This window comes from Ambystoma mexicanum, chromosome 9 (assembly GCF_040938575.1).
Source record: "Ambystoma mexicanum isolate Mex_15411 chromosome 9, UKY_AmexF1_1, whole genome shotgun sequence".
Classification (NCBI taxonomy): Eukaryota; Metazoa; Chordata; class Amphibia; order Caudata; family Ambystomatidae; genus Ambystoma; species Ambystoma mexicanum.
In genome coordinates this window covers 274,065,476-274,081,263 of record NC_090931.1, presented here as the reverse complement: position 1 = coordinate 274,081,263, position 15,788 = coordinate 274,065,476, and the positions used below count along the sequence as shown (strand labels likewise).

Here is a 15,788-nt window from a genome sequence, read left to right as displayed (position 1 = left end):
AAGGTGCATTAGTCTACCAATGCAGTAAAATGGCTTGTATCATTGGTGAAGCCAACATTAAAGTACAGCCACCATCAACTATTCCTTAAGACCAAATTACAGTAGCCCAATCACTCTAGGGCAGCAGTGGGGTGCCTGAGAGACACCCCTGGTACTGGCCACCTTAGGGGTGACCAAATACCATATAGCTTATATAAGTTACAAAGGGAAATAATGGAAGGGGGATTTCAGGTTAAGTCCCTCTGACCACTTAAAAGCTATTAAAGTACAAAAAAAAAGACAAGGGTGGGGGCCAGCGGGGAGGGGAGAAAAACATTTAGGGGCCCCCAAAAGTGGCCATAGAATGCCCAAAATAGGAATTCTGGCCCAACAATGAGTCATGATGGAGAACGACGATACTAGAAGTGTAAAGCATTCCAAGCCAATCAAACGTTTAGCACTTAGCCAGCACATTTCTTTTTCATACAGTAATAACCAAAACATGATCACAGGTGTAAAGTACTAAGAATTGAAAATCGCTCAATTTATGAATCTATGGCAATGGTTTCACTGCTTAAATAGATGAACACATGCTACATATAGACTTTGAAATGGGATGCTGTGATGTGACAGCAATGGTAGCTATTCACAGAAAAGTCAAAGTATATGAAAGCTTTTCTGTGGTAGCTTTGATGGTTATACTTACAGCACAAGAAGCCCACTGCCATGCAAAACAGTGACTGGATGGCATCTGACCATGTGAACGGCAGCAGCCAATAAGAAGCAGAAGACAAAGCACCACTAATCAATGTCAGAATTGCTAGTACCAGTGCTCTTTTCTGTAACAAAATATATAAAACACCAACACCACCGAAAGCGAATAAACTGGACATCACACACACTATTAGGGTTAAAAAGTATTTTACAGATTCCAGAATCAAATAGAAAATAAAAGAAAATAAGTCTCACTTCTGTCAGGACTACACTAAAGGATACTAGACTTCAACGTAGAACTACTAAGCTTAAAACAATCGTACAATTGTTAGGCAAAACTGTACTTTCTAGATTATGGTACACATATGTCATGTCTTTCTTCATGAACATTTAAAAATACAACTTGCCATGTACCACAAGTATCTGAGTGTTGGCTACTGTACCAATTCCAAACATAACGAATACGAATAAAAATCTTCTGTTAAAGAGTGAAATTCGGTATGAACAAGAAAACACATTAATTTCTTCCCCTTTGATAAAACTTACAAAAAGCTATCGATCATCTGCATTATAACTACAATGAACATCGACTGTGTGCTATGTAGAAGAATATTTATGAGAAAGTGAGGTACATAAATTCATATGTAGAGAAACACAGGCACCTTAGGAATTTCTAAATTAAATAGGTTGCAAAACAACTCCATTGGGCCAGGAATTAAGGAAAAAAACAAGAATCTTTTTCTGAAATGCACACCATTTAAAAGAAAATTCTAAAGAAACCAAACTATTGGGTTCATAATTAATAGTTAACAAGAATAGTGTATGCTTTAACATTAATGGAACAGAAGCAGTTCAATGTTATTTTGGGTTAGATTGTTCTACTGTTATTTGGTCCAGACTATAAAGATCAACAAAACAGCAGGCATGATATGAAGACGTAGAAAATGTAATGAGATAAACACCAGGAGCATTACATATCTTACCTGCGTCAAACGATTTGCTGTTGCACTTGAACCACAACTCTGTATGACATTTTTAAGAGTTTCAGAAAACATTGCGCGGAGTTCAGCTGAATAACAGTACACTGCATCAATCTTGGGCCACCAATCCAATGAAGACTAAAAGAAGAAGCATTTACGTTATAAGCCATCACAAAGCATGACTTTCGAGCCATGTGAAACTTCAATTATAAAGATTTAGGAGTCAAAATCTAGGCCTAACCAAATTGAATAAAACTTTATGCAACCTCTGTATTCTATTCATTATGCAGAATGTCAAGTATGCAACACAATAGGGTAGAACACACTATGGCATTGGACCTGCTTCTATTTGGGAAGGTCTAGTGACAAACCAAATAATAAATAAGGACAATTGTATCAGAATATTGACAGGGCAGGGGGTGCACGTGCAGTTTACAGGTTGAATTGGGTTCCCTGACTATTTAAAAGCACTGACATTTAGAGATGGGCAAACTGTGCACAAAGACATTGAGACATGTATGGCTGGCGCTGTTAATCCAGGTTTTCGGCTAGAAATCTGGCTCCCTAGGACAGAGGGATTGCTACTTTTGATATTAAACGGAGCCATCCTCTCAGTAGCAATATAACAAGAGGAACAAACGCAAAGTACTGATGAAGATCAAAGATTTGGCATCTGTGTAGCAAAAGGGTCGATGGGGTGAGGACACAAAAAGGAGGCAAGTACACTTGCACCACTCCTGGGGTATTCAGAAGCATGGGGACCCTTACTTCTGCTGTTGGTCCCATTTATGGAGGTCCAGGGGTAGCAGGTGGTCAGAGAATAAGCAGCTGGGCATCATCCAGCAATGGCTTGGGCGATATTGGTTATCCATAGCAGCAGTCTTCAACGTAGGCTCCCATTCTTTAGATTCTTGGTTACAGCCAATAGAACAGCTGCAGGGATCCTCTTCGCCAAAATTCAGGCTTGGGTCGCACAAGCCCAGCAATTTCAAGGATCTGCTCCAAACAGGTAAGGGCTGTTCAATCATGGACTGCACAAGCCCCACATCTGCCCAGCAATAGACCTGCCCTGGCCAAAATGAAGATTGGGACACAACTATTCCAGCCTCGATTTCTACCAGTCCAGTCAGATGGTGTTGTGTCATGTCCTTTTATTCCATTTACTGAAGTGAGAGAAAATGATTACTAAAAAAGCAAAATGGCCAAAGGACATGACAAATCACATTGGACAACCATTTTGAGTATATGGTTCCCAAAATGGCTTTGTCTGGTAAAAAATAAAGAGGGCGAATGTTCGTGCACCAGAAATTGAAACAAAACTCTGGTGACTGCTGTTAAGGCAGTTTATGTACCGCCCTCTGTTGAGGATGGTATTACAAATAATCCTAGGGGGAGGCAAAAACAAGCGACAAGAAAAGGAAGCCAAACCTCTCTTAAACATAGGTTGCGTAGTCAGAGCGACAAGGCTCAACTCTCGGGTAGGGGTCGACACAGAGGTACAATTAGTCCACATACATATCCAGAAAATACACCTCATTGATATGATGTAAAATGTACTCTTTATTAAAGTCTCAACACTATGAGTTCCATTAAGTACTCTAAACAAGGCCAAGCACCCAACGTAAATAAGAGGGGGTTGGGAAAACCGGGATACCACACAATCTAACAAGAAGGTAAGTACGTAGTAGCATGTACAACCAATGCAGTCACCCCCCCCGAACTACATGTGAAAGGCCCTAGGCCTGGTAGCCAGCAAATATCATAGAAGGGTGTGGCATTAAGAATGGAAACAATTTAACAAAGTAAAAATAGATTCACAATCCCTAGGTCTAAAAAACACAAAGTTATCATTAATATAGACTTCCTCTGGCCTTATTACATATTAATACCCAGTTGCCCAGGACAGTACATTAAGGCCTCAGATATGAGTGACATTTAGCAACAGCTTCTGAGACGCAATGAACATTTAATCAATTATTACCTCCTTGCTATATTTCCTGGAACAATACACACAATGTTACCAAATGCAGTTAGTGTGTTTCAAGAACATTTACCATTGCAGAAATGAAAGCGATGACAATGAATAGAAAATCACAGGTAAGTATTGAAATAGTTAATCCTAGCCCAGAGCTCACTGAACCCATAGGGGATCCAGTAAAATTGTCCAAGGGCAGTACGTACCCACTTTAGGAGAGTTCCAGTTCAAAGTTCCAAAGGAGAGATAATGGTAAAAGGAAAAGGGCCATCCACACTGAAGGAGGCAAGTACAGTTCTACCCCACGGTGCAGATGCTGCAATGATCAACCACAGGGAAGGCCACAGGACACCAAAAGGAAATATTTCAAAGATCATAAAAGGGACCCAGATGAAGCTGCAGAATGGGAGGTCCCCCCCAATGCAAGTCTATGGGGAATCACGGCTAGGACTCTCCTCCTAGGAATCACTAAAATGGACCAGGGGAGCACCAGGAATGAATATCACGAATAATCACTGTGATAGAACCCTAACTTAAGTACAAACATTGGCAGTTCCGGCAGAAAGGCCTCCAGGGACCAGAAAAAACCTGGTAAGTAGACTTTTCCCGTCCCCACAGATGCAGTTGCTGAATTCACCTCTATAGGGACTTGAACAGTCACCCAATGAAAGAGAAGCTCCTTTCAGGATATCCACCAACAAACCAGGAGTGAACGATCTAGCTAGGGAGTCTCCAAGGAGAATTAGGAACCCAAACAAACAGCTCCCGGGGCAGACAGCAAAAGTCAACAGCACAGCAGCAGACATTGCCACCTGGAGTCTACAAGAACTCCAGACCTGACCTCTAGCAGCAAAAAACCCAAACTGAGATAAGGCCATGGCACTGCACCCTGCAAGCATTGCCAAGCGAGGGCTTTAAACACAGCCAAATCAGCAGAAATCCGCTGGAAACTCCAGCAGATCAGCAGACATGCCATCTCCAAGTTCCAGGGAAAACGCAGCAAGAGAATGGTTAAGGGTAGAGCCAAACCTTAATATCTATGCGAAAGGTACCTGTATCTGTAACAATTGTTCTCCAGCATGTGTCTTGCATGGATTCACATGCTCATGAATATTCCCAGTCATCGGGCTGGGAATCCTCGGTAGAAAGAAAAAACAGCTTCACTTTCACTTCTCCACTAAACCAATCACTGTCTTCTGGGTTATACTGCCCCCATCCAATGACAGTCCTCTCCCTAAGGCCCGCCTATGGCAGCCATCTTCGGATTTGCTGAGCATGTTAAGTGTCAATATAACAGAGGGGCCAAGGGGAGGGTTTGCATGGGAATTCATGCCAGACCCATGCTGGAGAACAATAGTTACAGGTAAGTAACTTAATCCTTCTCCAGCATGGGGTCTGGCATGGATTCACATGCAAACCCTCCCTTCATGAATTACGAAAACACAGCAGTACAACATTACACAATCACGGAAGGTTGCAAGGCTCAAAAGAAGCAATTAACGCTTACCTCTGGAGCAGACTCACCTCAAGCGAGCAGGTTGCATAGCACTATTTGGCCGACTCTGGACTCCTCCCTGGAATGCTTGTCGAAGCAGTAGAACGTTGTGAAGTTGTACGTGGACCTCAGTGTAGCAGCCCTGCAGATGTCCATCAGGGGCACACCAGCAAGGAACGCCGTCGTCGCAGCGATTGCTCTAGTGGAGTGGGCTCTCGGACGGCCCGGCAGCGGCCGCTTCACCAACCGATGATATTGCATGATGCAGTCGGAGAGCCACATTGAAATGAAAGCCTTGGACAAGGCCTTTCCATGGATCACAGGACCAAAGTTCACAAACAATTGAGAAGTCTTCTGAAAACTTGTCGTGCTTGTCATGTAGAACTTCAAGGCACGTGCAACGACCAGCGAGTGCAAGGCCCTCTCCGCCAACAACAAAGGTTTCTGGAAGAAAACAGACGACATCAAAGGCTTATTGAGTTGGAATTCCGATGGAACCTTTGGCATGAAAGAGGGGTGTGTACGCAGTGCCACCCTTGATTTGTGGAAAGTCAAGTATCATTGCTTGCAGGAACGGGCCTGGATCTCACCCACAGGTCTGGCAGATGAAAAGCAGTCTTCCACGAGAGAAACTTGAGTGGTGCCTGATGCATAGGCTCAAAGAGGGCCCCCATGAGCCTTGTAAGAACCACGTTGAGTTCCCATGCCGGGGCAGGAGCCTTCACCGGCAGGAAGGATCAGAAAAGTCCTTGGAGAAACTGTGGGACCACATCAAGGATCTCACCGGGGAACTGGTGTAGTGTGAGATGGCCGCCAGATGTACCTTGATGGATGCGTGAGCCAGCCCAGCTTTTTCCAAGGACAACAAGTACAGAAGAATCTGTGGAGCCGTGACCCTCAGAGGGGTAATCTTCTGCTACCGGCAGCATGTAACAAAACAGTTCCACTTATGGCCGTAGCACTTCACAGTCGGTGACATCCTTGCCTTGGCGATCATTTCCCTGAAGTGCGCTGGCAACTCAACCTACAAACTCTAAGGCTGCAGGAGCGAAGCCTTCAGGTTCAGCAATCGTGGGTCGTGATGAAGGATTGAGTCTCCCTCTCTGGTGAGCAGATCTAGAAGCACCAGCAACTTGATTGGAGGCAAGCTGACAGGCTGAGAAGATCCAGATACCAAATCTGCCTCGGCCACACCAGGCGATGAGCATCATCTTGCATCGGCACTGTTCTAGTGTGTTGATGACATATACCAGGAGAGGGAACGCGTACAGAAACAGCCCTTCCCATGGAAGGAGGGCACACCCACCAGGCTCCTCGGCTGGTGAAATCTGCTAGAAAACTTCTAGCATTTGGAGTTCACCGCCATGGCAAACAGATCGAGGGTCTGTCCCATTCGACGAACAGGCGGTCCACCTGACCCTGACGAAGTTCCCACTTGTGGCAGGAGCATAGTACCCTGCTGAGGGAGTCTGCAATGGTGTTCTTGACTCCCGCCAGGTAGAGAGGCACGAAGAACATTGCATCCAATGGCCAAGTGCCACAAGTCCTGAGCTTCCTTAGAGAGCGCTGGGGAACGAGTGCCCCCCTGCTTCCTGATGTAGAAAATGGTGGTGGCGTTGTCAGTGAAGATCCACACCACCTTGTCTTTCAGAGACGGTAGGAACTACTTGAGGGCCCAGAACACTGCCCATAGCTCCAGTATGTTCATGTTCAGATCCTTTTCCTGCGGCAGCCACAGGCCCCTGGCGTGCAGACATCCGGTGTGTGCCCCCCAACCTTCCAGGGCAGTGCCATGGTGACAGTCACCTGGTATGGGGGTTTTAAAATCCTGTGCCTCAGGCGCTGTGGACCCCCAACCACTATCGCGTGCCGGAACTCCTTGTTGAGAGGGATCTTGTCTGTGAAACTTTGACACCTGTATCCAATTGACATCCAAGAATTCCTGTAACGATTGCATATGCAACCTTCAGAGACTGAGGAGGTAGATGCAGGACGACACCATGCCCAGTAATGACTTGATGGCCCGCACCATAGCAGTCTTCGCCAACGACAGCCGCTGTACCTTTCCTTGAATGGCTGCTAGCCTCTCCTCCGAGGGCGACTCCAGGCAAACCACTGTGTTCAGTCTGGCGCAGAAGAACATTGTGTTCTGCAATGGCATTCAGCAGGAGTTCAGATAGTTGACAGAGAATCCCAGCTCATTCAATAATCAAACGGTTGCCTTCCTGTGTTTGTTGGCCAGCTCCCACAAGCGGGCGTGTATCAGCCAATCGTCCAGGTATGGATATACTTGTATGCCCTGCAGACGTAGATGGGCCGCCACCGGTGCCAGGCACTTTGTGAACACTCTTGGGGCCGAATTCAAGCCGAATGGTAGGGCCTTGAACTAGTAGTGCTGGCGCTGCACCACGAAACCTAGACATTTTCGATGTTTCTTGTGAATGGGGATGTGGATGTGGAAATAGGCATCCTGCAGGTCCAATGACGTCAAGAAATCCCCTCTTCCCAGTTGGCCATGCAACAGGACCAACCTGAATTTTTGGGATTTTAAGTATTTGTTCAGATGGCATAGGTCCAGGATGGGTCTCCATCCAGCCTTGTGTCTTCTTTCTGACCAGAAGGTATCTAGAATAGACTCGGGTGTCCCGGAGCCATTGGGAAACAAGCTCTATTGCCCTTTTTTTGCAACATGGCTCACACCTCTTGCAGAAGCTGAGGGATGTGCTGCTCCTGCCGAGGAACCAGTGGAATAAGAGGACACCAGTGTTGAAACTCCAAGGTGTGTCCCTGGGTGAAAGCATCCAGCATCTATCTGTTGCTGGGGATCTTCCTCCAATCCCTGACTAACCTAGTCAGCCGGCCTCCCACCGGGGTGCACTAGTGAGGGCCTGATGTCTTGGCCAGTTCATGTTTGCTTGGGTGCCAGCGTCCTGCCCTGCTGGGGACGGCAACACGGTCCTCCACTACCGTAGGCCTGGGAGCAGCCCTGTAAGCTTTTTGCCTTGAGGAGCTGGACGGCAGTCTGTAACACATGGAGAAACCCGTTGATGACCTGCTCGATTTTCCCCTTGAGGAGCAAAAAGACTAGCAGTGCTGCTGAAGAGTGCCAAGGGAAGGTGCCGTCTCCGTATCTGTTTTGATGGACTGGAAGGACTAGTCGACCACCTTCCCAAACAGATTCTCGCCTGTCGAAGGGCATATCCAGCACCTTTGCTTGGACCTCCTGATGGAAGCCAGTGGCATCCATCCAACCCTGCCAAAGGCAGACACCGTGCCCCATTTGCTGGAAACCTGCGTCAGCGATGTCCACTGCCACCATGATGGCATGGTCTGATAGCAAAGGTTTCCATCTTCTTATCGTCGGAGAGGCGCTCCAGGATCGGTCCAAGCTTATACTACAATTCCCTGCCGTACCTGGCTCAGATCGCCAAGGTGTTAGCCGCCTTGATTGTGGACCGCCGTGCAGATCACTTGATCCCCATGTCGTCCATCCTTTTTCCCCTCGCTGTCCGGAGGGACTGACGACGATGAGGCCAGGTTAGCCAGCCACTTCCTCGTGGCCGCCAACACCACAGAGTTCGGTGATGGTTGTGACCTCGGGCACTGTGGTGCGGAGTCCGGCACCTTATACTACTTCTCCAGCCTATCCTGCTTGGCTGGAACCGTGCAAGGGTTCTTCATTAGGGCAAGGCCCCCCTCCCAAATATCTTCCAGAAAAGGCACCGCCACAATAGTCTTCCTTTTGGTCTCTCACCTTTGATACAAGAAGCCCGCCTACTTGGTTTCCTCAGGCACCAGCTGGAATAGCTCAGAGGCCCCAACTATAATGGAGTGCAACAATCCCACTTTGTCCGGTGGGGAAACTATGAGGAGCATTCAAACATGGTGATTCATTGTCTGCTGGGACGAAGTCTTAGTATTTGTCCGTACTCCTGGCCGGATCGTCCCAGTACCCCTTCTCAGGGTCCGATGGGGAAGTTGAGGACCAACATGGTGGAGGAGGTTGATATGGGGCGTCAGATGACGCTTCCACTTTTTAGGCAGAGGCCAACCCGGAGCCTGAGGTACTCCGGGGGCAACCTCAGTTGGATTTCAGACACCAAGGTGTGGAGAGTCGATAGAATGTCCAAGGAATGTCCCTCAGCTGAGAAGGTAAGGAAGGAAAAAAAAAGGCCCTGTGCCGCCGTCCTCATTGTCCTCTGGGACCATATGCACGGACTCTTGACCGTCGTCTGTGGATGAGACATCCATAGGTTGAACAGCGACCTAGGAGGATTGTTTCGGGGCCTCCTTGCCCTCCCACACCACTTTTCCTCCGTGAGGGGTCTGAACCAGGACCTGGGCCGGTACCCTTAACCCCTCTGGAGTGCCCACAGCCTTTGTCAAAGTCTCTGCGGTAGTGTTGCATTGTAGGGCAGGACTTTCTGCGCTGCGGGAGCCACCCTCGTAGGATCAGTCCCCGTAGCTGCCGTAGTAGTAGTAGATGTCGACTAAGTCGTAGACCAGGACTTTGTCTGTGCCGGTTGAGCCTGCTGGGGCTGCGCGTCGTCCTTACTGTCCTTGCCTTATCCAATTTGATCCCGTAGTTTAGCAAGGGTTAATTACTTCCTCTTTGAAGAGGAGCTCAATGGTAGGCTGGCAATTGAGGTAGAAAGCGATGCTGATCGCACCCTATCCAACTTGGGACCGCATAAGCGGCGAACCCGGTGCACTTGTGGATCTTGGCCTTATTTTGGACCCCAACGGATGAGGCGACCTCAAAGGACTTAGAAGACAGCTCTTCGGACCGGCCGGCTCTGGAGGAGGCATGACCCCTGCTCGGAGCACGGGGAAGAGTCCTCGATCGAGTTAAGCCATGCCGCCAGCCTACTATGCCTGTCTTTCATTGTTGTCTTAGAGAAGCCGAGGAATATTTCGCACTCTACCTACTTATGGTCCGGGTGTAGGCAGTAGAGGCATTGTAAGTGCTTGCCTTCCACAAATGGTAGCCCGCATTTGGTGCAGGGTCTGAAGAGGGACATTCCCTCCTCCTCCGTCATCTTCGGAGGGTGTGAAGTAGGGCCAAGATGGCCTTCTAGAAACTTCGTCCTTGAGGGGCGCAGAGCTTCACGGACATCGGATCCCTGTTGCTGGCAGATGAGGAAAAGAGCACACAGGCTCTTTGGAACAAAAACTGAACTTTTCTCATTGAAAAACTCGAATAAATGTCCAAATAGCTTGGAGAGCAACTTGAGGACCCCCAACACTGAAGCGCCTGGTAAAAATCGGACAATGGCTGCCAGACGCGGGGCAAAGGGAGAGGACTGTCATTGGATGGGGCAGTATGACCCAGAGGACAGATTGGTTTAGAGGAGAAATCTAGTTTTAAAGTAAAAGTTAAACTGTTTTTTCTTTTTACCAAGGATTCCCAGCCTGACTACAGGGAATATTCATGAGCATGTAAATCCATGCCAGACCCATGCTGGTCTTCTGGACCTTTTTCTTTTTATCCTGAACGAGGGGAGCCTTTTTTTCCACCAATTCACTGTTTCATTGTTATTTGCACGGCTATTGGGAACTCTATTCTTTTTCTTTCACCTTATTCTATGGAGACTACTTTCTTAAAAGGCATCTGTGTTACACATTTGCAGCACACAGCACCCTTTGTGCAGTGTTGCTGGGAACCCTTTGGTTTCTCCTTTTTATAGGTCTTTCTTATAACTACTGTTTTTAAGGCAAGAGGGATACTGTGTACACTTTCTATAGAAGATTAGCACACACAACCTTATGTGTAGTGCTAAGGGCATACCCACTATCTATCCCCCTTCTCTACTCCTGTGACTTTCTAATCACAGTGACAGCCCTACAGTTATGCTGGTAGCAGTGTCCTACCAACTACTGTGCTATTTCTTTTTTTTACCGCAGACATTCACAATCCTGGTCATGCACAATAGGGTCACCTATGTTCTAACATGGTGGCCCCTTTCTCTCTCCCCCGTGAGCGTGTGCGTGCGTGCCCCTTAGGTTTTCCTGCCTAGGCTACAGTGTTTCTTGCAAAGGCAGGAAGTGGGGGGAGGAGCTTAACACTCCCCTGCCCTTTGTCTGCCAGAGTGCCTGAATGGAACCAGTTCCCACTGGGGGCTAACTGTCCTGATTGGACAGCCACACGCCCCTCTCTGTAAAAGGCTGAGAGTTTGCAGAGGAGTGAGTGGGCAAAACCAAATATAAGGTGACATTCCTGAAGAAGGCAAGTCGACAACTGGAACGGAATATCCAAAGCTGAAGACGACCAGGGACACTGCAGACCCTTCCAGTAACCATGAAGCGACAACTTCTGTCCTGATCCCATTTTCTAATCAACAGAGAGACTTCCTTTTCTTAGGCTGGTGGGACCAACCAGCACCAAGACAAACTACAAATTGAGCTATATCTCCAGAAGTACTGTGACCTTCCAGGGCTGCAAACCACAAATACCAGGAGACCTCCGACACACTTTTAGTGCAACGTCTTGGCGAGGCCGAATCCGTCCAGAACTTTGGTGAGCTCCAGAGGCATGATCCCACTCATCTAAGTCCCGACACCAGAGTGCATGACTACAGAATCTAAGAAGATTGGCTGGACAATAACTGTCCTTTGTCGGAGCTGATAAAAAGGCACCTAAACCACAGACTGACCGAGGAGACTGAAGAAATCCATGCCAACGGTCCTCTCTCGAGACTGCGGCTGTGAATTCCCATTCAGAATCCTTCCTTTTGTCACCTAAGCGAGGAATCAGGAGACAGATTCTGTTGCTGCTGCACAAGAGAGAATTCAGCTACGTTTGCTTCTTATAACCACAGGTACTCTGGGGCTAAACGTAGAACTTACCGTGAGATGAGTCGCTCCAGTGTGACTGGAGCAAGTTAAAAGGTTTTTGGGTGCCTTGGGTGCTCACCCATACCTCTGGCCCAGACTTTACAGCTAGTTTCCTTTACAGTGTCGCTCGCAGGGTCCCTACAACTTGTGTTTATCTTCCTAAGCATTTTGATTCTAGTAACTAGTAAGTATCCTGAGCAACTTTGCCTTTCCAGCTGCTGCATAAGACTTTATCCACTTCTACACTGACTTTTTGCTAGTTACTGATTGGATTTACAAAGCATTAGAAGCCTTAAAAAGTGTCACTAGAGCGTGTAAAACTGCTCAAGTGTGTATAACCATCCTTTTCCTTCCCACAGACCTGTCTGCTCTGACTTTATGATCTAAATGCTATTACTGTTTATAATCTATGCAAGTATGTGTCTTTCCTAGTAATAGGGTAGAACTGTCAAGCAACTATAATTGAAGCAGTCACCATTGAAAAGTATTATTGTTATTTCGTATGTGTTTTGGTTATCTAAAAATAGTATTTACCTACCCATCTTGAGTATAAAAAATAAATATATATTTTGATATAGCTTTAAGTGCATAAGTGTTTCTTTGGATAATTGTATTGACTGGGTTCAGTGTACTTACCTACAACTCACATCCTCCTCGTAAGATAAGCCTGGCTGCTCTGCTATTATACCAGTTTGTTTGGGTAGTACAGACTTCTAAGAGTTGGGGAACTGTATATCAAGGGATAGTTAGCCTCAAATGGACTTTAGGAAAACTCCCCTAACAAAAAGTCAGAAGTGAGAGTTCGGCACAAGTTTTTCATGTTTTTGGTTAAATACTTTTATTGAAAATAAAAGGGGTTGGGAAAAGGCCTCTATGACCCTGTTCTCAGAGGAACTTCCCCGCATGAACAAAAACAAAGGCTCAATCCGTGTCAAGATGTCAAAAACAAAACTGTCCAACGTTATATTCTGACCCTAACACTACAGACTTACCTCTAGGTGAAAAAGAGGATGTCTTTAACCTCGATTGGCTTGGAGAAAGTGTTCATAAAGAAAAATGACACTAAAGTTTCTTCAAGGAGGATATTCTTGGTTCCAGAGGGTAGTTGCCTTCCCCTGGGATCTTCTTTAATTGGCTTTTTATCCACAACAGTTATTTGGGCCCTTCTTGGCCAAGTATAACTCAGGCTGAGTGTTGGCAAGCAAAGGTAGTCACTCTATCCTGCTGTTACAGAGCTGCTGCTGAGTCTTTCTACTTGCTCCATTGAAGGTGTTGTCCATAAAGTCTCCACTAGGACGCGGAGCATACGCAGAGTGTTGGGTGAGTGTTAGCAGCGGGTCTTGCGAGGGTTGGCATGGAGCCGACCCCCAACAACCCTGCCCTCAGAACACGAAGCCGCACCAAAATGGACTAAACATGCACTGAAACAAACTGTGAGCACTGCCTCCGGTGCTCCCCTATCGAGGAGTTCCGTGTCCTGCCTCACGAACAGACATCATAGATGCAAACACACGAAACAGAGAATATCAGTGCCGATGACACAGCTGACTCGCACGAGTGCATGGACCAAGGTGAGCAAAACAAATCTAATGAAAAAATTCCCCGGTCCTTCAGTTAGCTCACCTCGCATTGAACCTCGGCTCCCGCCGGCAGTCGATCGCAGAGGAGCTCACGCATGCGCAAGCCATCGTGCCCGGGTCAGTGGCCGAGGTGTTTCTGGCTCCCGACTCACGGGTGCCAACTAGCCTAAGCGGGGAGGGTCTGTGCGAGTAGGATGCTGAGCTAAACGAAAGAAGCGTAACCCACGCAGCGTTTGCACAACATAAATCACGGATCTCCTAATAAGGAGAAAAAGAAAGTACTGGAAAATGAGCATAGGCTTGCGCGTACCTTTAGCGGAGACTCTCCTGCATACATAAACGCTTTGGGATATTTTTCAGATAATGCAATAGAGGAAACGCCAGAACCAATGGTGCTGACTCAGGTGATCTCACCAGTTCCGTTAATACAAATAAATCTCACCCTGGATCTCGCTGACATCACCAAGAAAAGCAGAACAATAATGGCCACTGCTGAGGTGCACGCAGTTAGCGTCACGACAGGCCCAAAACTAACTGAAATCAAACCCAAAAAAGTTGTTATTGATGACAAAAGGAAAAGCTCACACTAAAGACAATGGGCCAAAGGATCCCCCCCAATGAGTCAGCCAAAAGCGAAATGGTCCTGCCAAAAATTCCAGATGAAATCTCCCTCTGATTTGAAATCAATAAGATGGCATTTTAAGCCAAAGGAGCATTCCATCGTAAACATGGATAAAACAAATCGCAAACCAAAAGGTGGTAACACTAGTTAAATCTGAACACCACACGTGGAGAGAGTTTCCTGATAATGAACTATTACAAGCCTCAGGCCGCTGTGATCCAGCTCATATTCTGAGATTGGGAGAGGTTTCAGGAAAAAAAGGAAGTACAGAAACAATCATTGGAACTACACAAGCGTAAAATGCACAAATAATCCAAAAAGAAGGTCATAATATAGTTTCACAGACTGAAGTAGAGGACGTGATAACACAGAATGTTTGTCATATAAATAAAATTACGATTCTCCTGGATGGGGAACTGTGCCCCAGGATCGTTTGTCCCCCTGAAACTTCCATGCCTTATGGCCACAGGGAAAAACGTGCAATTGGTGAAGTGGAAGTAAATAAATCCATCATTCAAATGGCTACTCAAAAAAATGTGAGAATTGGACTACTTACTGAACATAAGACTCAAAACCCGGCCCCAAATGAAATTAGCCCACACATACAAACTAATCATGCCCACCCCTCTACAGAGGTGACAAGAACAAATTAATCTGGAACTAGTGATTCGGAACTGTCACTTTCTTCTCATAGGGAGCACCTAGAAAGTGAGGAGAGACACTGCATGGCAGATAGTGAAAGCCAAAAGCATAAGCGCCCCACTGGAAGACACGACATTCAGTAACATTTCAGGACTATCTCTGTGCACAGTCAAGGGCCCAAACACAAGTACTAGCAGAACAATTTGCAAATTTACAAACTGCAGTCGGATCCATGCTAACCATAACTTTGGCGCCTTTTCTGAAACCCTACAAAGCGCTTCATGACAATTACAAGGATCAGACTACTTTATTAGCACTCCTGCAATCAAAGCTAATATACATAGAGTCTTACATTGAAGCAACGAAAGAGAAGATTCAGAGCAAAGGAGTCTAAAAATGTCATTTTTAAGACACTAATCGACCTGATGGAGGATGCACATGAAGATAAAATGGTACTTTTGAGTGGCTTTAGCAATATAGTGAAGTATCTAAAGCCAGAACCCAATACAAATATGAAATGTCTGCAGAGTGTGAAGGATCATCGGACAGTGCAGGAGATTTTAAACAGAACAAATCAACCACTGAAAAATCAGTAGATCCAATAGCATCCAAACTTCAGGTGGATAAGGCCTTGCACCTCTATGTACTGGGGTTAAAACATTGCTTGGATCAAATAGAACAAGCCACTTGCCATCAGATCAACCCATGACACAGAGGTTAGCAGGATCCTTCACCACAAAGGAACCAGCGCCTCAGACAAGACCGCAAAGCCTGCATAGTAATCAAAGTGAAATTGGTATTGAGCATAAACCATCCACTAAACACACACAAGAATTGTTTCCCGTATTTGAAGTGGTGAAGCCAACTTGTGAAGGAAACTGAAAAGATCTGGATGCAAGAAAGAAAATAGTATATCTCCAATCTGAAAAAGCCTAAAAATGTACCAGCAGTAAAAATATCATCCAGT

General features: G+C 46.4%; 1 protein-coding gene across 9 annotated transcripts in view; it reads right to left on the bottom strand.

Moving 5' to 3' along the window:
* Positions 1–15,788, bottom strand: part of NF1 (neurofibromin 1) — a 3,279,657-nt gene that overhangs the window by 2,435,510 nt on the left and 828,359 nt on the right. For all 9 annotated transcript variants that reach the window (XM_069614617.1, XM_069614618.1, XM_069614621.1 and 6 more), the window contains exon 12: positions 1,677–1,811. In XM_069614617.1, coding sequence (XP_069470718.1) covers positions 1,677–1,811 — 135 coding nt within the window. The remainder of the gene's footprint in view (positions 1–1,676; positions 1,812–15,788) is intronic.